Raw genomic sequence first — 25,356 nt, 5'->3', positions numbered from 1 at the left:
ATTTACAGCATTCAATTAGGATTTTTGTTTAATGATGATTATTTATTATATTTTTTCATAGATTGGGTTTTTAGGGATTTAAGCATTCCTTTTAAATCGTATCACCCAGCAGATGTCCCAATAACCAGTCATCTGGTTATGGGGAAAATACAAACAAAACCGAGGGGTGAATAATAATAATTCAAAATCATAGTTGAACTAATGAGAAGAATATAGCATAACTAAAGTAGAAGTCAAGGTGATAAAGTGTAGATAAATGAATATAAATTGAATTGAATTTACAAAAAATTGGATTGAAAGAAAGAGTAATTATTGAGAACTAGCCGTCAGGCTCCGCCCCCTGGACCGTCCAAGAATGAGATTCTCGCTTCGCTCGCCTGCATTTTTCATTTTTATCATATGTTAGTCGGGGGCCAGACTAAACGTCTGGCTAAACGGATATGGCGAGCGAAGCGAGCCTGACGGCTAGTAATATAATATTCCCAGGATTGAAGTAGCAGTGCCCAATCAATTTTTCCGCGATAAATGCATTTAAATCTTTAACTTGGTTCCAACCTAACAAAGTCAACTCAACTTAATGCCAACCTGACAAAATTATTAATTTAGTTGCCAGTTAACAACTGTTTCGAAGAGGTACTCTATCTTGATTATAGTTCTATAGTAACATTTGATATGGAAATTTCAATTATAATTAAGAGATTGGGAGAAGAAGAATATACATGCTAAAAGACGAACTTTAAACCCTTAAAAACAACCCTTAGAGTTAAAATATTGCCAAAAGATTTCTTAGTGCGCCTCTAGAGGGCCAACTGAACATGCCTACCAAATTTGAACGTTTTTGGTCCGGTAGATTTTTAGTTATGTGAGTGAGTGAGTGAGTGAGTGAGTCAGTCAGTCAGTCAGTCAGTGAGTGAGTGCCATTTCGCTTTTATATATATAAGATAAGATAAGAGAGATGGAAAAATATGAAGTCAAACTAATAAGATGACAAAAATAAGAGACGACTGATGTCTGGGTAATCAGTGCTTTATCACTACTGAAATACCTTTTAAACTAAATAGATATGAAAAAGAAACTCACTTGTACACCTCTATGCTGGAATTGTCAGAGCTGACTACATTGTCTTCATCCACAACGGGTCTCGGCGATTCGTGATTGGTTTCCCGTCCCTGGTAGATGTCCACTATTACGTCCAGAAACAGCTGGGCACAGTACTGAGCTCTGTGCTGGGCTATCACCTGAACAGTTCACAAAAACAATAGCATTGGCTCTTATGGGGGTGAACACACTGATTTATTTTATATTTTCTATAAGCAACTAAGTACCGCGAATAGGGAATGCCATCTTCGCCTGAGAGTGGGCACGGCGAATCCAATTCTTCCCAGGAGATAAGAAGAATCAACCTCATTCGTTAGTATCTTAAAAGAATCAAAGATGATACCTCTCTCCTGAGCTTAAGAGCATCAACTTCAAACAATGATCTTAATCGACGTGTAGGAAAACCCCTCTCACAGGTATGCCCGAATTTTTTGAAGAAGAGGAATCTTAGAAATTTATTTTGCATTCTCTCAAGTTTTATTACATAGGTGATCTGATAAGGACTCCAGACCGGCGCTGCATACTCAAGCTGGCTTCGAATCAAAGACTTGAACAAGTATAAAATGGGCTCCCACCTCTCGAAGCTTGAGCATGTTCTAAAACAAAGCCCATCATCTGATTGCACTTTGATAACAGGTGTTCAATGTGCTTATCAAAATCCATATGAGCATCCATAATCACTCCCAGATCCCTATACTCTTGCGAATGGTCCAACAAAATATTACCAATATTGTAGTTATGATGGAAAGGTTCCCTCTGTCTGGTAAACGATACCACCTTACATTTTGCCACATTCAGCGTGAGTCTTGATTCCAAACACCACTTCTGCAGTGCATCAATATCTTTTTGAAGCAACGAACAGTCATCAACAGACCTAATCTGTCTAAATATTTTGGTATCATCTGCAAACATGAGGCACTCCGAGCTTTTCGCAGCAAGTAAATCACGTTTAAAAGCACTAAAATGAATAAAATAAAATCATTTCAGTTATTTCTTATGTGCCAGGTAGTTGTAAAACACTTGTGTTCCATTTCTCAGCAACTAAATCACGTTTACAAGCAACTTAATTGCAAACAAAACAATTTCAGTTTCTAATATTATACCACACTGTAATAATATAATACTAACTCTTCATTCTTGTTTAAAATTCGTCATTTGTTTTATTCGTCAAGAAGATACCGGGTGTTTCAAAAATAATGACCCAATTTTAAACAGTTATATTTATTTTGAAAAATGGCACACACAAACCAATTTCACATCAAATTACTCACCGAAGTATCAAGTTTATGATGATGTATTATAAGTGTTGTATGTGCCCTCCTTTTGAGGCTCGGACGACATCTAGACGGTAGCCAAATTCATCCCAGTCTGTTCGCAAGATGTCTTCTCGGACTGTCGCTACTGGTTTCTAGCTCCTCAACATCACGTTCTAAGGGAGGAACAACGTTAAAGATCGTGTTTATGTTCCTCCCTTAGCATTTGATATTGAGGAGCTGTAAACCAGGATAACTGATGCAGTAGCTTCAGTCCGAGAAGACATCTTGTGAACAGTCTGGGATGAATTTGGCTACCGTCTAGATGACGTCCGAGCCTCAAAAGGAGGACACATAGAACATACATCATCATAAACTCGATACTTCTGTGAGTGATTTGATGTAAAATTGGTTTGTGTGAACAATTTTTTCAAATAAATAGAACTGTTTAAAATTGGGTCATTCTTTTTGAAACACCAGTATATTTTTCAATGATTAGATAATTGAGATTGAATATTTTTTTAATTATAGTCATACATTGTTGAAGAATCTTCTGTCAATATGACGGAGCTAGAAAAGGATAGCACTATCTGCTTTGTCGAATGATAGACAAGGATAGCAACATCATAATGATTAAATTCTGCCAATCATTATTTGCAGTATTTACAATTCTGCCAAATATGTATTCATCTATTATTTACAAGAAGGTAACCCGTGCTCCACGAGGGTCTATTTTTAAACTTTACAAACTGAAAACTTGACGTAATGATATCTTGATAATGTGTCTTTCGTGTATTTCCTATCCCGTACATGTATAGATGTATAAGCCAATTCTTTTCTTTATAATATTATAGACTAGCAGAAACCCATGATCCGCAAGGGCCTATTTTTAAACTTTACAAACTGAAAACTTGACGTAATGAAATCTTGGAAAATTGAAAATAGGCCTACAACCATCCTCGGTTAATTAAGAATCTATATGCAAAATTTCAAGTTAATCAGTCCAGTAGTTGAGACGTGATGATGGGTCAAACATAATTCTCCTATCCCGTACGTGTATAAACCAGTTCTTTACTTTATTATAGTATAGTTAACGACTGCAAGAGATAGGAAGCTGTGGAACAGAATAGTGGTGAAACTATGATAACTCTATAGGTGTCTTAAACACAATAGTAGGTAGATGAAATTTTTGAGAGTGATTTGAAAAAATCTGGTGTGGTACACTCACACAACTTTCCTTGCTCATATTTGAACCTATGATCAGGCTTCTGTATATGTGTATATATAATTATTTATTGTTTTCAGAATCCTTTTTCTTTGTGTAAATTGTGTGAAACTCGATGATTTTTTTAGTCCTAATTTTTTTAAAGTCGTCAAAACAGCTGTTCTACAGATGAATTATCTTGACTATGACTGTGTACTTTTTATAAACTGCTCTACCTCATGCACGAGATGGAGGTTACAAAGTCCATTTCTCAAGGATAGGGTGGACCTCCCATTAGTTTCCCAATGCCAGTTGATAGATCTGATAAATAACTATACAGGGTATGAATTTGAAAAAAATCGTTAGAGCCGTTTTTGAGAAAATCTGAAAAACATGGTTTTTAGTCATTATCCGCCATTTTTCTCAATAATATTACGGAGCTCCTGAAATTTTCCCGGAAATGAGACTCATGCCAGTTGATAGGGCTTATAGATAGCTATCTATGATATGAATTTGAAGAAAATCGTTAGAGCCGTTTTCGAGAAAAACGTGAAAAACATGGTTTTTTCGTCATTATCCGCCATTTTTCTCAAGAATATTACAGAGCTCCTGAAATTATCCCAGAAATGAGACTCATGCCAGTTGATAGGGCTTATAAATAGTCCGAAATAGGTTAAGTCTTGTAGTTGTTCACTTCACAAAATTTTCAGTTCTTAGTTAATTTGATATAGTGTTTCAGGAAATAGGAGTCCTAAAAATGGAATATATTTATTTGATTTGATTACCTGAGTAGAGGTGGTTGATGCATGTGCGAGCGAGTGAGACAGTGCGCGATGACCTGGTTGAGCAAGTAGAGCAGACAGAGACGGTGCTGGCAGATGGTGTGGTGCCAGTGGATGCACGCGTGGTGCACCCTGCGCTGGGACACCACGGTGGAGGCCAACAGCTGCATCAGGGACACCACAGCAGGGCCGGCGCGGTCGGTCACCACGCACAGGTCCTACACCAAATAAAATAGTTACAACATAGAGTTCGTAATAGCATAGAGGAACAATAGCGTAAGTAGATATCCCATGGTATAGGGAATTTATGTTGCAACTTTTACTGTTATCTCAAGCCGATTACTGTCGACTATTGTCAATTTTTACTGTTTTGTTGGGGTGATGGTGAATGAACGGCACAATTTGAAAGACTACTAGCGTCACACAGCTGCATAGGAAAGAACTACGTTAACTAACGGCTTGGGATAACAGTAAAAGTTGCGACATAAACGCCATATACCATGGGATATCTACTTATGCTATCGTTTCTCTATGGTAATAGTTAATATCGGGGATCGAGCTTTACTCTGGAGTACAAAAGCATAAAACATTTATTACGAAAGAAGAAATTATAATAACATTCATACAGAAATGTTCTATCCAATCACAGTAAATTGAGATTAATTCCCAGAGGAATCCAAAAATTTCCTTCACAAAGGCCCAGTTGCACAAAAGCCGGTTAAATTTTAATCCTGATTAACTTTACGTGAACCAAATCAGAGAAGACCATTCCAAAAAGATGGATCCACTGGAATTAATCAGGATTCAAAATAACCCGGCTTTTTTGCAACCGGCACTAAGTACCTGATGAATTGATTGCAAAAGTTCAAAAGCTGAGTCATAATTTTGACACAGTCCCACACACATGAACTCGCTCACTCACTTCCCTCATCGACAGACGACAAAATAATTATTATCATTTTGAATGAAAAAGACTGAGAAAATTAATTATTGATAAAAGAAAGACTAATTATTATCAGCTGTTTTTCCAAGGATGAATAATAGTAGTTATCCTTTTAATGTCCTTCAGTGAGTATTCCCAGGGATGAGACCTAGTGCAATCGAATGTTCATATTATAAACCTACTATGTTCTGAATTTCGTGAGAATCGTTAGAGCCGTTTTCGAGAAAAACGTGAAAAACATGGTTTTTTCGTCATTATCCGCCATTTTTCTCAAGAATATTACAGAGCTCCTGAAATTATCCCAGAAATGAGACTCATGCCAGTTGATAGGGCTTATAAATAGCTATCCATGGTATAAATTTGAAGAAAATCGTTAGAGCCGTTTTCGAGAAAAACGTGAAAAACATGGTTTTTTCGTCATTCAATTTTACAAACATTATTTCGGACCAATTTCCTGGTAAAAATTCTTTATACTTTATTCTTTATTGATTCATACAATAAGTACATCATTAGAATGATAGGGAGAGAAAAAATAAGGTAACCTTGTGCTATTCCTCTCCCAAATTTAGATAAGGTTACACATAGTCCGAAATAGGTTAAGTCTTGTAGTTGTTCACTTCACAAAATTTTCAGTTCTTAGTTAATTTGATATAGTGTTTCAGGAAATAGGAGTCCTAAAAATGGAATATATTTATTTGATTTGATTACCTGAGTAGAGGTGGTTGATGCATGTGCGAGCGAGTGAGACAGTGCGCGATGACCTGGTTGAGCAAGTAGAGCAGACAGAGACGGTGCTGGCAGATGGTGTGGTGCCAGTGGATGCACGCGTGGTGTACCCTGCGCTGGGACACCACGGTGGAGGCCAACAGCTGCATCAGGGACACCACAGCAGGGCCGGCGCGGTCGGTCACCACGCACAGGTCCTACACCAAATAAAATAGTTACAACATAGAGTTCGTAATAGCATAGAGGAACAATAGCGTAAGTAGATATCCCATGGTATAGGGAATTTATGTTGCAACTTTTACTGTTATCTCAAGCCGATTACTGTCGACTATTGTCAATTTTGGGCACCCTAATAACGGAAGAGAATAATGTAGCAGAAGAAGTGGATGCTAGGATAATGTCCGGAAATAGGGTGTATTTCGCCCTGCAGAATATCCTAAAGTCCAAAAATGTGTCAAAAAAGGCAAAATAAAAATTGACAACAGTTTTAAGACCAATAGTGACATATGGGGCCGAAGCTTGGACATTGACTACACGAGAAGAAGGTCTGCTTCAGAGATGGGAAAGAAAGATTTTAAGAAGAATTTTTGGAGCAACCAAGGAAAATGAAATATGGAGGATGAGAACAAACGAGGAACTAGGAAGATTGTTCGAAGAGACCAGTATTTTATCTGTTGTGAAAAGTATGAGGCTGAGATGGGCTGGTCATGTGTGCAGAATGCCGAACAGCTGTGCTTTCAGTGAATTAGTTTGTGTTTTATTTCTGGTTCCAAATTTTTCTTAATAACTCAATATTTTCAAGTTCTGAGAGTTTATTGAATATGTAATCATTCTATTATTTTCTTTTTTTAATCAAATCAAATTCAAAATTTCTAGTTCATTTATTTCTGGACTAAAAAGAGGACTCAAATCAATTCAAGTGGATAGCATAACCTATAATTTTTATTCATTCATAACTCTACCTTCATTGTATTATCATTGATCCCATCATCATCACCTAGGCTTAAAATACTTCTAGAAAGTCGCTTTTGTAAAATAATAAATAAAAAAATCATTTTACCTCCATTTAGAGAGGCTTTTGTTTGAGACGTGATGATGCGTCAAACATAATTTTCCTATCCTGTACGTGTATAAACCAGTTATTTACTTTATTATAGTATAGATAACATGGACCTAACTAGAGGCTTACGGTACCTGAAGTAGTTTTGGTAATTGTCAATTTTCTGAGCGGCTGTAGAAGGGAAGGACATGTGTTTTTGACAACTGATAATCCTTTCACATCCAGCAGCAGATTACAGGCGTGAAGTTCATTGAAGATTTCGATCAACCTGCCACAAAACAAATAATAATTAATAAATTAATAATTAGTTTCATTTCCAACACAAAAACACATTATTCATCATTCAATTTTACAAACATTATTTCGGACCAATTTCCTGGTAAAAATTCTTTATTCTTAAATGATTCATACAATAAGTACATCATTAGAATGATAGGGAGAGAAAAAATAAGGTAACCTTGTGCTATTCCTCTCCCAAATTTGGTTAAGGTTACACATAGTCCGAAATAGGTTAAGTCTTGTAGTTGTTCACTTCACAAAATTTTCAGTTCTTAGTTAATTTGATATAGTGTTTCAGGAAATAGGAGTCCTAAAAATGGAATATATTTATTTGATTTGATTACCTGAGTAGAGGTGGTTGATGCATGTGCGAGCGAGTGAGACAGTGCGCGATGACCTGGTTGAGCAAGTAGAGCAGACAGAGACGGTGCTGGCAAATGGTGTGGTGCCAGTGGATGCACGCGTGGTGCACCCTGCGCTGGGACACCACGGTGGAGGCCAACAGCTGCATCAGGGACACCACAGCAGGGCCGGCGCGGTCGGTCACCACGCACAGGTCCTACACCGAATAAAATAGTTACAACATAGAGTTCGTAATAGCATAGAGAAACAATAGCGTAAGTAGATATCCCATGGTATAGGGAATTTATGTTGCAACTTTTACTGTTATCTCAAGCCGATTACTGTCGACTATTGTCAATTTTTACTGTTTTGTTGGGGTAATAGTGAATGAACGGAACAATTTGAGAGACTACTAGCGTCACACAGCTGCATAGGAAAGAACTACGTTAACTAACGGCTTGGGATAACAGTAAAAGTTGCGACATAAACGCCCTATACCATGGGATATCTACTTATGCTATCGTTTCTCTATGGTAATAGTTAATATCGGGGACCGAGCTTCGCTCTGGAGTACGAAAGCATAAAACATTTATTACAAAAGGAGAAATTATAATAACATTCATACAGAAATTTTCTATCTAATCACAGTAAATTGGAATTAATTCCTAGAGGAATCCAAAAATTTCCTTCACAAAGGCCCAGTTGCACAAAATCCGGTTAAATTTTAATCCTGATTAACATTACGTGAACCAAATCAGAGAAGACCATTCCAAAAATATGGATCTACTGGAATTAATAAGGATTGAAAATAACCCAACTTTTTTGCAACCGGCACTAAGTACCTGATGGATTGCAAAAGTTCAAAAGCTGAGTCATAATTTTGACACAGTCCCACACACATGAACTCGCTCACTCACTTCCCTCATCGACAGACGACAAAATAATTATCATCATTTTGAATGAAAAAGACAGAGAAAATTAATTATTGATAAAAGAAAGACTAATTATTATCAGCTGTTTTTCCAAGGATGAATAATAGTAGTTATCCTTTTAATGTCCTTCAGTGAGTATTCCCAGGGATGAGACCTAGTGCAATCGAATGTTCATATTATAAACCTACTATGTTCTGAATTTCGTGAGAATCGTTAGAGCCGTTTTCAAGATCCGGTGAAATACAAACATCTAAACATCCAAACATCTAAACATATAAATAGAAATTGCTCGTTTAATAGTAAAGGATACAAACAACGTTAGTTTTCAAGTGATATGAAGTAAAATGGCATCAATGTTGAAACATGTTGTGATAGAATAATTCAAAAAGGGTACTGAGATTTTTCTTTCTATTTATATTACAAGTAGCCCTATACAGAAAAGAGATAAATAAACACTATCATTTTACAGAATTGTGTTCTGTTTATCAATAAATAAAAATAACGAGCGAAGCTCGGTGCCCCGATATTGTCAAATTAATCAAGACATTTTTTTTCATAATTTGATTAAAAAATTTGCTTCCATAACTGAGATCAGATTTTTATTTTTATACAAACCTGAAATGGCGGCTAATTAAAAAAGCTGTGATACACCAATCTGAATTTCAAAACAACAGAAATTAAGTTATTTGGTAGGTATTCTATTCCAATTTCTATTAAAAATAATAGAAAAATAGAAATCCTATTTGAAATAAGTAATTCCAAAGGAAATAATATTCTGAAATAACATTTCAATATTATTTATACCGGTAAGAGTAGGTCTAACCTATACGTGTAGGCTAACTGAAGCATGGATGAAGTCTAGGATGGTTAGTTATCAACTTTTAAAATGTAATTTCAGGTATTTTAATTTGTGTTTCTTATACGGTAATGTCTAAAAATTATTTCATTGTTTCAAAAATACATTTTTAATCAATTATAAGACTTGTGTACTAACGTATTTTGATAAAATGAAGAAAAAAATGGCGACTGAGAATTGTTTGTTTACTTTTGTACAGTCACTGTCAAAAGTAGAAATAAAATATTCTGGCAAATGGACAACATTGCAAAGCTAGAGAGAGATAGCGCTATCTATTTTGTTGTATGATAGAAAAGGATAGCAATACCATTGCTAATCAAACACTGCCATTATAACGTGGACCTCACTATAGCAGCTAGATATAACATAGATTCAATGAATGAATAATGAATCAAAAATCAAATCAAATCAAATTTATTTCCATTCAAAAACAGTTAACAAACATAAATATAAATTACATTTTATGGAAAGATTAGCATCCGCAAAGAAAGAATCTGAGCGCGGATGCGAGTTGTGCTATTTCATAAAACTAAAAAGAAATATAATTATAATTCTATTCTAAGAACAAAAACAAAAAAATACAATATTACTAAAAATTACTTATAATTGACATATTACTAAACATGAATAACAAAAGAAACCTATTGAAAAATTTCTCCCGATACAGCAACTTTTATTACTATTATTTTTATGTTTTATTTTGTGTGATTTTTTCTGTTTTGATTATTACTATTAGTTTTTATGTTTTATTATTACTATCAATTTAGTTAGATCTATTACTATTTCGATTTGTTATTTTTTCATCACTATTTTAACTATCATGGTTTTTTGTATGATTATTTCTGTTTTGGGGTAAACAACTATTTTTTTAAGATCATCAAAAAGATTCCAGTATATCACCATTTTCCCTCAACCAGTGATCTATTTCTTTAGAATAATATTTTTTTGCAGCTGATTTCTACGATCCTCGCTGGAATCAGGAGCATAACTTTATCAATTTTGTATTTGAATTGTTGCCTGCATACATTTAGATCCATCCTAACCTGGTTTATGGTCATTGTTCTTAGGTTGTATGGTGTGTCTCTCATGTTGAGCCTCAAATTACATTTATTGAATCAAATTTTTAAAATACAATTCTTTAACAGTGAGCACTCCCAATTCTCTAAAAAGTTCATTACTTGGATAGCGTCTAGGTTTACCCAGGGATGCTCTTATTATGTGTTTCTGCACCACGAAAATGTTGTTCATATGACAGCTGGCCGCTCCCCCCCCCCAGGCCAGTATCCCATACTGCAAGACAGACTGTGCATATGCCACCTAGATCAATTTAGCTATATCTATGAATAAATGAATAATGAATGAATGAATGAATAATGAATGAATGAATGAATAATGAATGAATGAATAATGAATGAATGAATAATTAATGGTGGTTACTCACATTTCGCACATTGGTTTCATCCAACAGCAAAAGTCCCAGTTTTCCCTCCAGACGGCAGCACATGCGATGTAGCTTCTTACAGGCCACGATGTACTCCAAAGTAGGTGGCTCTTCCCTAGGTAGCCATTTTGCTACGCTCATAGCGCCCTAACATCAACTTCAAATATTACTTTCAACTTAAACTAAAATAAATATTTACTTCAAATTCAAGTGTTTCCAACTCCAGTTTGGTTAGTTTTGTGTTCTCGTTGGTTTGAATTCATATTTTCAAAACTTCAATCACAAATCTAAGGTTGTTTTTTCATCTTCTCGTTAGTTCAACTATATATTTTCAACTTATTAACTTCAACTTCAACTTAATTTAGGATTGGTTATTTTCAACTTCTCGTTAGTTCAACTATATATTTTCAACTTATTAACTTCAACTTCAAGTATACTTAATTTAGGATTGGTTATCTTCAACTTCTTGTTAATTCAACTATATGTCTTCATCGTCAACTTCAATGTAAATCCAACTCTTCGTTTGGTTTTTTGCCATCTAATCAGTTTATCTTCATAATTATTTTCAGTCAATTTCAACTTATTAAATTTAACTATATCCTCAACTAGTTCAACTTTATATTTTCAACGTCAACTTCAATGTATCTTCAATGTATCTCTTAGTTTGTTTTTTTGCCATCTCATCAGTTCATCTTCATACTTTCAATGTCATTTTTAACTTACTAAATCCAACTATATCCCCAACTAGTTCAACTTTATATTTTCAACTTCAAGTATACTTAATTTAGGATTGGTTATTTTCAACTTCTCGTTAATTCAACGTCAACTTCAATGTATCTCCAATTCTTAGTTTGGTTTTTTGCCATCTCATCAGTTCATCTTCATACTTTCAATGTCATTTTTAACTTATTAAATCCAACTATATCCCCAACTAGTTCAAATTTATATTTTCAACTTCAAGTATACTTAATTTAGGATTGGTTATTTTCAACTTCTCGTTAATTCAACGTCAACTTCAATGTATCTCCAATTCTTAGTTTAGTTTTTTGCCATCTCATCAGTTCATCTTCATACTTTCAATGTCAATTCCAACTTATTAAATTCAACTATATCCCCAACTAGTTCAACTTTATATTTTCAACTTCAAGTAAACTTAATTTAGGATTGGTCAGTTTTAACTTCTCGTTAATTCAACTTTATATTTTCAACGTCAACTTCAATGTAACTCTTTGGTTTTTTGCCATCTCATCAGTCTATCTTCATAATTATTTTCAATGTCAATTCCAACTTATTAAATTCAACTATATCCCCAACTAGTTCAACTTTATATTTTCAACTTCAAGTAAACTTAATTTAGGATTGGTTACTTTTAACTTCTCGTTGGTTCAACTTTATATTTTCAACGTCAACTTCAATGTAACTCTTTGGTTTTTTGCCATCTCATCAGTCTATCTTCATAATTATTTTCAATGTCAATTTCAACGTATTAAATTCAACTATATCCCCAACTAGTTCAACTTTATATTTTCAACGTCAACTTCAATGTATCTTAAACTCTTAGTTTGGTTTTTTACCATCTCATCAGTTCATCTTTATATTTTTATTGTCAATTTCAACTTATTAAATTCAACTATACTTTGAGTTTGATAATTTTTATCCTAACATTACTCCAACCTATTAACTTTAAGTTTGGTTATCTGTATCTTCTCATAAGTTTTAACTCAATATTTTCAATTTATTAACTTGAACTGAAAGTATGCCGTATCCCAACTTACAGTTTAGTTATTTTTGTAGGTAGTTTTTGAACTATTTATCAACGATTAACTTGGATATTTGAGCAACTTTTTGATAACTGACGATTGTGATTACGATTCAAATCACGATAAAAGGCGTCATACATTTAAAATGTTTAGCCAGTGTCCTTGTAGAGGTTACCGCGTAGATGTTTCATGGTTCTTTGTGAAGGTGGCGCCAGGTTTTCGATCCATGAGTTTGTCTGAACAAAAAACGATTGAATTAATAAAATTATATCATTGCACAAAAAAATTTATACAATAAATTCAAACATTATAGAAAAATATTGAAACTTTATTCTTTATTCGATCCATGAGTTTGTCTGAAAAAAAACGATTGAATTGATAAAATAAAATTATCTCATTGCACAAAAAAAAAATTGTACAGTAAATTCAAACATTATAAAAAAATATTGAAACTTTATTCTTTATTGATTCATACAACAATAAGTAGATCATCGAAAATAAGGTAGCCTTTTGCTATACCTCTCCCAAATTTAGATAAGGTTACACATAGTCCGAAATAGGTCAAGTCTTGTAGTTGTTCACTTCACAAAATTTTCAGTTCTCAATTATTTTTACAAAGTAGATTAAACTATTTTAGTAAACTATTGCAGATATATTGAAGCAGAACTGATTAGTGATTTGAGTTTACACATGAAATAAATAAATTGAAACCTTATACAAAAAAATTGGAGCTATTAGGTAGATAGATAGATTGAATAGCATCCACTGCCCACACCTAAAACAGGGGGATCAGGAACTTGTCAAAAAATCTAAATGGTCGAAAAAAAGACACAGCCCACAGTTACAAATACACAAAACACAGGAAAAGAAATCATTATACCATTCATGTGGGGTAATATTGAATGTACTCTTCTTTTGAGTAGAAAGTACTCTTGGAAAAATCTATCTTTAATTGAGATCTAAAGTCTCGTTCATTCATACTCTTCATGAAATCAGGTAATATATTATATAATTGGATACCAGAGCTTCTAGATAATCTTGAAGTTTAAGAAAAATGTTTTTAAAAATAGGGTAACTTTGTGCTATAGAGAGGTCCACGTTATAATGGCAGTATTAGATTAACATCGGTGTTGCTATCCTTGACTATCATTCGTCAAAGCAGATAGGGTTACCCTTTTCTACCTCCGCAACGTTGCCAGACTGTTTTACAACAATTTGGAAATATAATTAATTGGGAAAAGGTATTTATAATCCCAATTGTGTATATTTATTATTTGATCATTGAAAAAAATACTTTAGAACTGTGCATGAAATGAACAAAAATGCAATTTAGGATTACTCCAAGATAATATTGTTATGCATCTACATAAATTGGTGGAGCTTTGAACATATCAATGTCCATTCTTTAGAAATAAAACTCATATTATCCTTTTCAGTAACACTCTAACAAATATGATGACTTTAAATAATATATTAAACGTTGAATAAAATTAGATTAGAATTTTTTATTTATGTATGTTACAATATACATGTTACAATATGTATGTTATAATTTACATTAAATTACATTATTGACAATTATTCAACGAATTTTACAAAGTATGAAAAATTAATTAATGAGAATAAAGATTTAATGCAATTTGAATAACGATAGTATAATATATTGTGCTGCAACTACATAAATCGGCGGTGTTTCAATAAATAATTGTCAATTCTGTGAAAAGGATAGACAATAATATCCTTCCCATTAACACACGACCTTGAAGAGAGAGATTGATTGATTGATTGAGTACTTTATTTATGTGAATTACAATATAAATATACACTTATATATAATTGCTTACAATACAGCAAAATTATAGATGAATTTACATAATATAGACTAAGAGAATAATTATTGAACTGTACATGATATGAAAAAAGCAATTTGGAATAACTATAGATAATGATTATGAATCTACTAAATGGGCGGATCTTTGGACACATTAATGTCAATTCTTCGGAAAGAATATTAAAAATCCTTCCCATAATACACGACCTTTGGAAAAAAAATAAATTAAAATTAATTTTTGAACCAATTATTATATAAGTTTTCTTTAACCATAAACCCATTAAATTTAAAAATGAAAAAAGGGGCCAGAAAAGTGTTTTAACTTAGAATTTAATAATGTATAATATACAGTTAGTTAGATTAGATTCTTTATTTATGTAGTTTACAATATTTACTGGCTTATACACTAATTTACATTAAATGACGATAATGCTATTCAACGAATTTTACAAAGTATGAATAATTAATCAATGAGAATAAATATAATGGGTCGCGTGCCCTCACAAAGTGACAAAACCTATTGTATAATATTATGTACTTGTTGGTCAATAAAGATTCTTATTCTTAAAATATATAAATGCAATTAGAATAACGATAATATAATAATGTGATGTAGCCTCATAAATCGGCGGTGTTTCAACAGATAATTATCGATTCTTTAAAGAGTCGAAGAGAGAGAGAGTGAGTGTGTATGAGTGAGAGAGAGAAAGAGAAGGGAATAACAAATATAAGCGTGGTCGGAATAAAGGCGCGGAATTTGCGTGCCTCTGATTGGCTAATTGGAGTTTAATGGCAACCAATCACGCGCTAAAGCTGAGATGTCGCTTCCCCTCTTATCCCACCCCTCACCAATCCCCTAGGAAATCTGCAATATCCGCAACATTAACGATTTGAAATGGGTTGCTATAAATCCCCAGTGTTATATTCGATTATCGTTCTATGTTGTTATTTTTACGGTAGAATTGGATTATATACTTTATGTTATTGTAGTAAGGTAGTGAAGTCCATGTTATAATGGTAGTGGAGAAAGATAGGAGAACAGCGTTGCCGATTCTCTGGTTAGCCACTGCTAGAGAGAATAAAACAATCTTATAGTCTTACAGAACTACTATTGACTTGAAGGGTGATACGCAGCAGAGAAAGGTAGGGTTACAATGTTGCCGTTCTAAAGCGGCCAGCGTTCTCTTGAGTGTTAAAGTGCTCATGATACACGTACGAAATTTTCTCTCTGAAAGCACTGAATCGACTGAGTCTAATCGACAAATTGGCAACTGCGCTTCTACCTATGACTCCATCCATCACTGTAATTGGCTGATCTCCCTCCATTTTTCTTTCCGCATATCCCTCCAACTCAAGAGTAATTTTGTATGGACTATAAGTTTCAACAATCTTAAAAAACCCATTTTTCTTTCCGCATATCCCTCCAACTCAAGAGTAATTTTGTATGGACTATAAGTTTCAACAATCTTAAAAAAGTTCCAACAGTCATACGCCCGGTTGCACAAAAGCCAGTTAAATTTTAACCGTGATCTCTGGACCAGGAGAACCAATCAGAGAAGGCGTTTTTGAGAAGACAGGTTCTCTAATTGGTTCTCGTGGAATTGATCACGGTTAAAATTTGACCGGCTTTTGTACAACCACCACTTACAGGTTAACAATCGTACGGTATAAGTTTTCCTGTCACAGCCTTCTATAGAGAAAAGCTTATACGGTATATTCATTCTTGTTTATGTATATCTGATGCTATGTTAATTCTTGTTTAAAATGATCAATCCTATTTTATGGAAATTACTGAGATATAGCAATTATTCATATGAATTAATAATTATCATTAAACGAAAATCAAATTAAATGCTGTAATTCACCTGAAGACTTCTGCTACTACATAACTTCTACTTCATCGAATTCCATCTAGCTGTTTACCCTGTTGTCAATATTTGCGGAGCAGAAGTCTTCGGGGTGAATTACAGGATTAATTTGAATTTTTAATTCTATTTTATTCGCCAAGGAAATATATTATGATTAACATTATCAAAATGATAAGGAGAGGGAAAATAAGGTAACCTTGTGCTATTCCTCTCCAAAATTTAGTTAAGGTTACACATTGTCCGAAATAGGTTAAGTCTTGTAGTTCTTCAATTCACAAAAATTTCAGTCCTCAAGTATTTTCACCAGTAGATTTTCAAATTTGGATTGCTTCAAAACTAACATAGCTAATACCGTATATCTGATGTGATAGTAACTGTTCATTCTTGTTTAAAATAATCAATTCAATTTACTCATCAAGAAAGTATATTTTTAAATTATTATCTAATAATAAATTTATAATTGGGGTCGAATATTAAATTAAATATATTTTTATTCTGTTGGAGAACGATCAGATATACCTGATGTTAATTTAGGCTGTGTAAAGGTTAAAAATAAACTTTTTTTCGTGATATTTTTCAAAGTTTTTTGATTTGTATATCATCAAGCTATCAAAATGGAAAAGTTTCTCAGAAAATTTCTTTTTCCGATCATTACTTTTTGAGATATGAGCACCTAAAGTTAAAATTTTTGGGACAGAACATTTCACATTCGGTAAGAGATAAATCCATGAGATTCAGAGGATAAATTCTTCATGGTATTATTGATCTAGTAAGACAAAATTTTCTGAAAATATCAATAAGATAGTTTTCAATTTACTAAAAATAACCAAAAATAACTTTTAGTTGAGTTATTTTTGATAAATTGAATAACTTTTCCAAAAATTGATATTTTCAGTAAATGTTTGTTTTACTAGATCAACATTACCATGAAGAATCCATCCTCTGAATCTCATGGATTTATATCGTACCGAATTTGAAATGTTCTGTCCCAAAAATTCAAACTTCAGTCGCTCATATCTCAAAAAGTAATGTTTTCCTGAGAAAACTTTTTCATTTTGATAGCTTGATGATATACAAATCGAAAAATTTTGAAAAATATCACGAGTAGAAAGTTTATTTTAGCCTTTGCACAGCCTTAACTGTTCATTCTTGTTCAAAATAATGAATTCTATTTTAATTTTCTAATAAAATATATTTTTCAAATGATTGAATAATACATTTTCATAATTGATATAAAATATTTTGTGAATTAATCATATTCCTCGATTGTCAAAAAACGATCTACCATGCGGAGGTAGAAAAGGATACCGCTATCTGCTTTGTCGAATGACAGACAAGGATAGCAACACCAATGTTAATCAAATACTGCCGTTATAACGTGAACCTCACTAGAGAAGCGCACAAAAATAATGGCGAATTTCGATTACAATAGTTAAGTTCATACCAAGTTGTCCTTGATAAGTCGTTTAGAAACTCAAAGCTCATAAATCACTGGCAAAAAACTAAACAAAGCATTGTGAGACAATAAACGGGGCGGGCATTGCGTGTGGAAATTGGAGCTTCCAAGTCTTTTAAACCCCCTTTCACGTGGAACCCTGGTCTTTCAAGCCCCCCAAAGCCCTTCTGAACCCTGCACCCTTTAACCCCGAACCCCTTCTGAGTCCTGCACCCTTCAAAACCCCTCAAACAATATTTTCACGACCTTAGCTATCAAGTTGAAACCTTTCTCTGGGAACACCAACCCCTTTCTCAACATTGTTCAACTATATATTTTTCCTCTATCTTTTTCTCTTCTTGCTTTTATTCTTCTTCTCCTTCTTCTGCACCCTCTTCTTCTTCTCCTTCTTCTGCTTGTTCTTTTCCTACACTTCCCTCTCATTCTAGGTCTTCTTCTTCTTCTTCTCTTCTTCTTCTTCTTCTTCTTCTCCTTCTTCTTCTTCTTCTTCTTCATCATCCCCTTCATCATCTTCTTCTTCTTCTCTTCTTCTGCTTCATCTTCTTCTCCTTCTTCAGCTTTTTCTACTCTTTCCTCTCATTCCACCTCATCTTCTACTCCGTCCTCCTTCTCCACCACCTCCTTATATTATTCATTATAATCTTTTATTATTCCTCCTCATATTTTTATTGTCATTCCGCTTCTATTTCTCATTCTACTTCTTTTTCTTCTTCTTCTTCTTCGTCGTCTCCTTCTTCTTCTACTACTACTACTACTTCTCCTTCTTCGTCTTCATCTTGGAAGAACTGACCTGGATTCTTCTTCTTCTTCTTCTTCTTCTTCTTCAGCTTTTTCTACTCTTTCCTCTCATTTTCTCCATCTTCTACTTCGTCTTCTTCGTCTCCTCCACCTCCTTCTTATATAAGTAGTATAAAATTTATAACCCTTATCTTTTATTATTATTCCTTCTCATATTTTTATTCCACTTCTTTATCTTCTGCTACGTCTTCTTCTTCTTCGCCTTCTTCTTCTTGTTATTCTGTTTTTCTTCTTCTTCTTCGTCATGTTTTTCTTCTTCTTTTTAATCATTCTGCTTCTCATTTTTCTACTCTTATCTCATTCTCCATCTTCTTGTTCGTCTCCTTCATCGCCTTCTCTTCCATCTCCTTCTTTTAAATGCAGTATAACTTCTTATAAACCTTACCTTCTATTAGAATTCCTAATCATCTTTTTATTGTTAATCTGCTTCTACTTCTTCTTTTCCTTCTCTCCCCGCCTTATATTTTTCTTCTTCTTTTCGACCTCCTTCTTATTCCACATCCTCCTTCCTCTCCTCCTCCAATTTTCTTGTTCTTCAGCTTCCACTTCATGTTCTTTTATTTTTTTATTTTTTTATTATTTATTAAAAACACACATAACAAGACAAAACAAAATTACAAAGAATTTGAAACAAATAAAACACAATAAAATGTTACAAATATAAAAAAACCATGGGCTTTGTGGTTGTTGGAGAAGAGAAAAAAAAGAGAGGAAGATACCTTTTGTTTCAGCGTCTTCTTCTTGTTATTCTGCTGATTTTTCTTCTTCTTCTTCGTCATGTTGTTCTTCTTCTTTTAATCATTCTGCTTCTCATTTTCCTACTCTTAATGATTCTCCATCTTCTTGTTCGTCTCCTTCATCGCCTTCTCTTCCATCTCCTTCTTTTAAATGCAGTATAACTTCTTATAAACCTTACCTTCTATTAGAATTCCTAATCATCTTTTTATTGTTAATCTGCTTCTACTTCTTCTTTTCCTTCTCTCCCAGCCTTATATTTTTCTTCTTTTTTTCGACCTCCTTCTTATTCCACATCCTCCTTCCTCTCCTCCTCCAATTCTGTTCTTCAGCTTCCACTTCATGTTCTTTTATTTTTTTATTTTTTTATTATTTATTAAAAACACACATAACAAGACAAAACAAAATAAAAAGAATTGAAACAAATAAAACAAAATAAAATGTACAAATAAAAAAAACCATGGGCTTTGTGGTTGGGTGTGTTGGAGAAGAGAAAAAAAAGAGAGGAAGATACCTTTTGTTTCAGCGTCTTCTTCTTGTTATTCTGCTGATTCTTCTTCTTTGCCATGTTGTTGTTATTCTTATTCTTCTTCTTCTTCTTCTCTTCTTCTTCTTCTGCGAGATTTTCAAGCCTAAATCTCCCTCTCCTCACCATCTTTCTTTCTCTATCTCTCTCTCTCTCTCTCTCTTCCTATCATCTCCTCTCCTTCTTCCTCAATCTTCTTTCTCTTCCTCTTCTACTAGCTACTACTACTTCCTGTCCTTCTCCTTTTCTTCTTCTTCTCCTTCTACTGTTTTCTTCTTCTTCTACTACTACTACTTCTTCTTCTCCTTCATACTTGGAAAACTGACCTGGTTTTCTTCCCGCCACCCCCCCCCACAACCCTTCATCAAGTAAGATAAATATATAATCTGAGGTAAACTACTTTCACTAACAATATTCAACAAATGGTGGGGGTGGTTGTATATATTATATATATATTTTGTTTATTTTTAGGGGCGGTTATTTATGCCTGTTCGTGATATTATTGTACTGCATTATTGCATCACTGGCAGCGTTAGTTTGAGTGCGAAGCACTAATAATATTAACACCAAAAAGCTGACAATTTCAAGTGAATCAATCTCTCAACCAACTTTAGGCTCTAAACCTGCTGGGGTGAACTGGAAATGTATTGACCGTCGAAAAGCTTGCTTCTTCTATAGTGAGGTCCACGTTATAATGGCAGTGGAGTAAGATAGGAGAACAACGTTGCCGATCCTCTGTCTTGTCAATGCCTTCTATGGAGGGTAACTGATACCGGTTTATTGGTGTAATATTAAAATAAATAAATAAATAAATAAATAAATAAATATACATAAATAAATAAATAAATGTTTATTTCCCAAAAAAAACTAAAACTACAACATCAATTACACAAAATATTAGATAAATTACAATATTACATACAAGTTAGTTACAAAAAATTCTTATAATGTGTCCTCTACTTGTTTAGTTTTTTCTGTGTGGAAATTGACCTACTCCACTATGGCGTACCATGTTCTAGAGTAGGTATTGTTGTTTTTTTGTGCGTATTATTTAGTGTTTAGTAAGTCATTAGGTGGTTAGTTGTGTTTGAAATAATGTTTCTATGTTCTGTCTTCCTTTGTACATCAACCAATTGTGTACTATTGTTTTGAACTTTCTAGGATGATTAATCTGTTTAAAGTTTGCAGGAAGTAGATTATATAATTTTGGTGCTAAATGATTGAAATGTCTCTGGTATAGTGCCTTCCTTGCAACACTAGTGATGAGAAGATTCCTGTATGTGGTGTTGTGGTTGTGGTTTCTGGTTTGAAATGTTGTTGGTTCTTGTGTAATCTGCATAGTATCTCCTTGGAGTAAAGCTGTCTTGGATCCATCACGTCAAACTCATGAATAGCTGGTCTGATGAATAGCGTGGAGGCTTCTGGTTGATGACCCTCATGATCAGCTTCTGCACCCTGAGGAGCGGTTCAATGTGCAAGAAGCTTGCACCTCGCCATCCCACAATCCCATACAGCATCAGGGACTGAGCTAGAGAGAAGTAGATAACTCTTAGACATCCCTTGTCGACCAGTGTCCTCAGAATCCTGAGGACATACTAACTATATTAACTGTTATATATATAACAGTTATAACCGCTATAACGTATATAACGTATAACCGTATATAACAGTATAACAGTTAGAACCGCTATATTAACTGTTCATTCTCGTTTAAATAATCAATTATATTTTATCAAGCAAGAAATAGTATTTTTCAATGATTTCATAACGAATTTTCAAAATCAAGATTTAATATTTTGTTAATTCATTAATAATTCTACATTGTTAAAAGACGATCTGGCAACAGAACAAAGCGAGAAAGAGATAGCGCTATCCGCTTTGTTGAATGATAGACAAGGATAGCAATACCATTGCTAATAAAACACTGCCATTATAACGTGGACCTCACTATATTATAATAAGATTCACGTTATAAAGTCAGTGGACCTTCTCCAAATCTCTCTCTCTCTCTCTCTCGGAAGAGAGTTAGTGGGGAGGATATTTTTGAATATTCTTTCCGAAGAATGGACATTGATATGTCCAAAGTTCCTCCTATTTATGTAGATGCATAACAATATTATCTATAGTTATTATATTACAAATTGCTTTTTTCATATAATATTTTTTCATTCAATAATTATTTTCCTAGTCTATATTATGTAAATTCATTTACAATTTTGCTGTATTATAAGCTATTGTATATATAAGTGTATAAGCCAATTATATTGTAATCCACAAAAATAAAGTACTCAATCAATCAATCTCTCACAGGCTTCTGTGTCACCACAAAGAAAACTAAAACTTCAATCAGCCGCCATTTTGGACCACAGAACATTTTTATTAATTCCATCTTTCTTGTTTTAAGAAGGCCTTTGAAATTATGTACCACACAATGGGTGTTTACATTTGAAATATACGAGTCCAACCCCTAAGTCACTCCCTTAGTTCGGTATTTTTTACTTTCCTTGCCCTTTTACCATAGGTAAGGAAAGTATTGCTTTCCGAAAAAATTAAGGTACCTCAATCTGTGAATTTCTATACGTTTCAAGTTCCCCTGAGTCTAAAAAAGTGGTTTTTGGGTATTGGTCTGTATGTATGTGTGTGTGTATGTGTGTGTGTGTGTGTGTGTGTGTGTGTGTGTGTGTGTGTGTGTGTGTGTAGTGCGTCTGTGTACACGATATCTCATCTCCCAATTAACGGAATGACTTGAAATTTGGAACTTAAGGTCCTTACAATATAAGGATCCGACACGAACAATTTCGATCAAATTCAATTGTAGATGGCGGCTAAAATGGCGAAAATGTTGTCAAAAACAGGGTTTTTTGCGATTTTCTCGAAAACGGCTCCAACGATTCTGATCAAATTCATAACTAAATTAGTCATTGATAAGCTCTATCAACTGCCATAAGTCCTATATCTGTAAAAATCTCAGGAGCTGCGCCCCATCTATGCAAAGTTTGATTTTAAATTCTCAAGTATCAGGCTTCAGATACAATTTAAACAAAAAAATTTAAGTGGAAAAGATTGAGCATGAGAATCTCTACAATTAATGTTCAGTAACATTTTCACCTGAAATTGAAAATAAGTTCTAAATTCGAGAAAATGTGATTATTCAATTGCAAATTATTTTTGATTCTATTAAATCATTCACTATGAAGAGATAGCAGACCTCGTATGGTTCCAGCGTTATTGTCCTGTCACCAGCTGGCTCAGATCTTAGAATAGTAGACTTGAGATGCGCGTCAACACTAGTGTCAGGTGATCAATTCTTATAACGGCAAGGAAAGTTGTGTGAGTGCGCCATACCAGATTTTTGCAAATTTTAATCAGATAATAAAATATTCAAATATAATTGCTAATAGAGTGGGAAAAAAGTGGCAACCGAAATTTTTAAGTGGTATAATAAGCGAGTTATGGAGCGTTGAAGTGCTAACTCCGTTTTCCTTCGAGATCGTAAACGGTTTCGACTATATTAACAGAACTACTCTTATAAGGTGTCGAAATTCAGTTGTACGTCAAAAGGTAGGTAGAGTATTCGACCAATAACTTATCCTGAAAGTTACAGTATTATATCTACAACAGTCTCCAATTTATTGAAGGGTTCCCATACATATGACTCACTCTGTATATGTTGGCAGAATAACTTTTAAAAATAACCGTACAGTCTACATTCTGGTGATATATTCATATACATGTTGGCAGGATGACTTTTATAAATACATATATAATCATATATGCTAGATGGTAGCGACTCTCAAGTTCGAATAGAGCAGCATTGTTTGATAGGGGAACATCAGTGTAATGCATTAGAGTTGCTGCCAGTTAAGGCTGAATCTTAGTATAGAATATAACATGCACTTCAGAGCAGAGAATCGATAGGCTGCCTTTATCCATTCCTAGCATTGCCCGTGCTTCAACAGGGAACAAAAGGATAAATTTCTTGAATGAAAAAGACTAAGAAATTGTCAAAAAACCACTGATTTATTGATAATTGAAAGACCGGTTTCGGTTATTACACCATTGTCAATCTCTATAAAACTAAAAACTAAATACAAGAGCAGCAGAATTTATACTAGTAGGCGAGTACTGCTATTGGTCGAGGGCATGAACGCCTGCCATTGGCCTAGCTAGACAGTCTCCTCCCCCTCAACGGTGTGACAAAATGGCGGCGTTTCAAAATGGCTACTTTCAAAAGTAGAATTAAAGAACACATCAGAGATTGGAATAAACAAAATGGGGACTTTGCAGAACATTTGATAAAAAATAATCACAAGTTCACAGTTAAGGAGAATGTTGAGTTTCTGCATGTTAATAACAAAGGCAGATCTTTGAATATTCTAGAGGCTTTAGAAATAACAAGAGTAATTAAGGAAAATCCCCAGTATAGTTTAAATGACCAGATTCATTTCAACCAGTACAACACTACGAATTTAGTTTTATCATAAACATGTAAGCATACATTAGTCAATAGTTTTTCCATTTACATATTTGTTTTATTATCTTTCACATTTGTTTTCATGGTTCTTATTTTGTACTAAAAAGTAATTTTGTTATCATGGCGATTCTGTTGCTTAAGCCGCCATTTTGTCACACCGTTGAGGGGGAGAGGACTGTCTAGCTAGGCCAATGGCAGGCGTTCATGCCCTCGGCCAATGGCAGGCGTTCATGCCCTCGACCAATAGCAGTACTCGCCTACTAGTATAAATTCTGCTGCTATTGTATTTAGTTTTAGTTTATCAGAGATTGACAATGGTGTAATAACCGAAACCGGTCTTTGTAATTATCAATAAATCAGTGGTTTTTTGACAATTTCTTAGTCTTTTTCATTCAATATGAATAATTACCACAATATCAACTTCTCAACTACACAAAAAGATAAATTCTTTGTAGAATCAACGTTTTCTATTCTTATTTTCCTCCAATTCATTGCTATAGTGAGGTCCACGTTATAATGACAGTATTTGATCAACATTGGTGTTGCTATCCTTGTCTATCATTCGACAAAGCAGATAGCGCTTTCCTTTTCTAGCTCCGCAACGTTGCCAGTAACAAAATATTTCATCTCAATTAGGAATCTTATCATTAGAAAATATATTTTTGTGACCAATGAAAATTGATAATTTTTAACAAGAATGAACGAACAGTTGATATTACATCTGATATACCGTTTTCAGCTATTCTCTATAGACGGCAGAGGCAAGGCAGAGAATCGGTAAAACTGATCTATCTTTCTCCGCTGCCATTATATTAATGTTCTAGCCTGCCGGCTAGTTCCATTATAAAACGTTCTGAAATTAAATCGGGTGTTAAGCGGGTTGCATAAGCGGCCCCTGACTTTGTTAAATACAGTACACTAATTCTTACGGTGTCAACTTAATTATTTTAGTATAATTTTGTATGTACTTTATATTATTTTATTCAAATGGT

General features: G+C 33.8%; 1 protein-coding gene across 1 annotated transcript; it reads right to left on the bottom strand.

Moving 5' to 3' along the window:
* Positions 1–1,085: 1,085 nt before the first annotated feature.
* LOC111048982 lies at positions 1,086–12,702 on the bottom strand. Its single transcript, XM_039426999.1, has 4 exons — positions 10,917–12,702; positions 7,690–7,904; positions 7,201–7,334; positions 1,086–1,238 (listed from the first exon to the last, which is right to left on the bottom strand). The coding sequence occupies exons 1-4, from the start codon at positions 11,055–11,057 to the stop codon at positions 1,126–1,128; spliced, it is 603 nt and encodes a 200-aa protein (XP_039282933.1). The 5' UTR covers positions 11,058–12,702; the 3' UTR covers positions 1,086–1,125.
* Between the last annotated feature and the right edge of the window lie 12,654 nt (positions 12,703–25,356).

This window comes from Nilaparvata lugens, chromosome 1 (genome assembly GCF_014356525.2).
Source record: "Nilaparvata lugens isolate BPH chromosome 1, ASM1435652v1, whole genome shotgun sequence".
NCBI classification, from domain to species: Eukaryota; Metazoa; Arthropoda; class Insecta; order Hemiptera; family Delphacidae; genus Nilaparvata; species Nilaparvata lugens.
Note: the sequence above shows the minus strand (reverse complement) of the source record. Positions and strands in the feature narration are given on the sequence as shown.

What these genes read in the sequence shown, in the direction of transcription:
- LOC111048982 (XM_039426999.1), bottom strand. Translation starts at nt 11,057, where the DNA reads ATGAGCGTAGCAAAATGGCTACCTAGGGAAGAGCCACCTACTTTGGAG. An exon ending in ATGAAACCAATGTGCGAAAT is followed by an intron (nt 7,905 to 10,916) that starts GTGAGTAACCAC and finishes TATTCGGTGTAG; the next exon opens with GACCTGTGCGTGGTGACCGA. An exon ending in AATTACCAAAACTACTTCAG is followed by an intron (nt 1,239 to 7,200) that starts GTACCGTAAGCC and finishes TGAACTGTTCAG; the next exon opens with GTGATAGCCCAGCACAGAGC.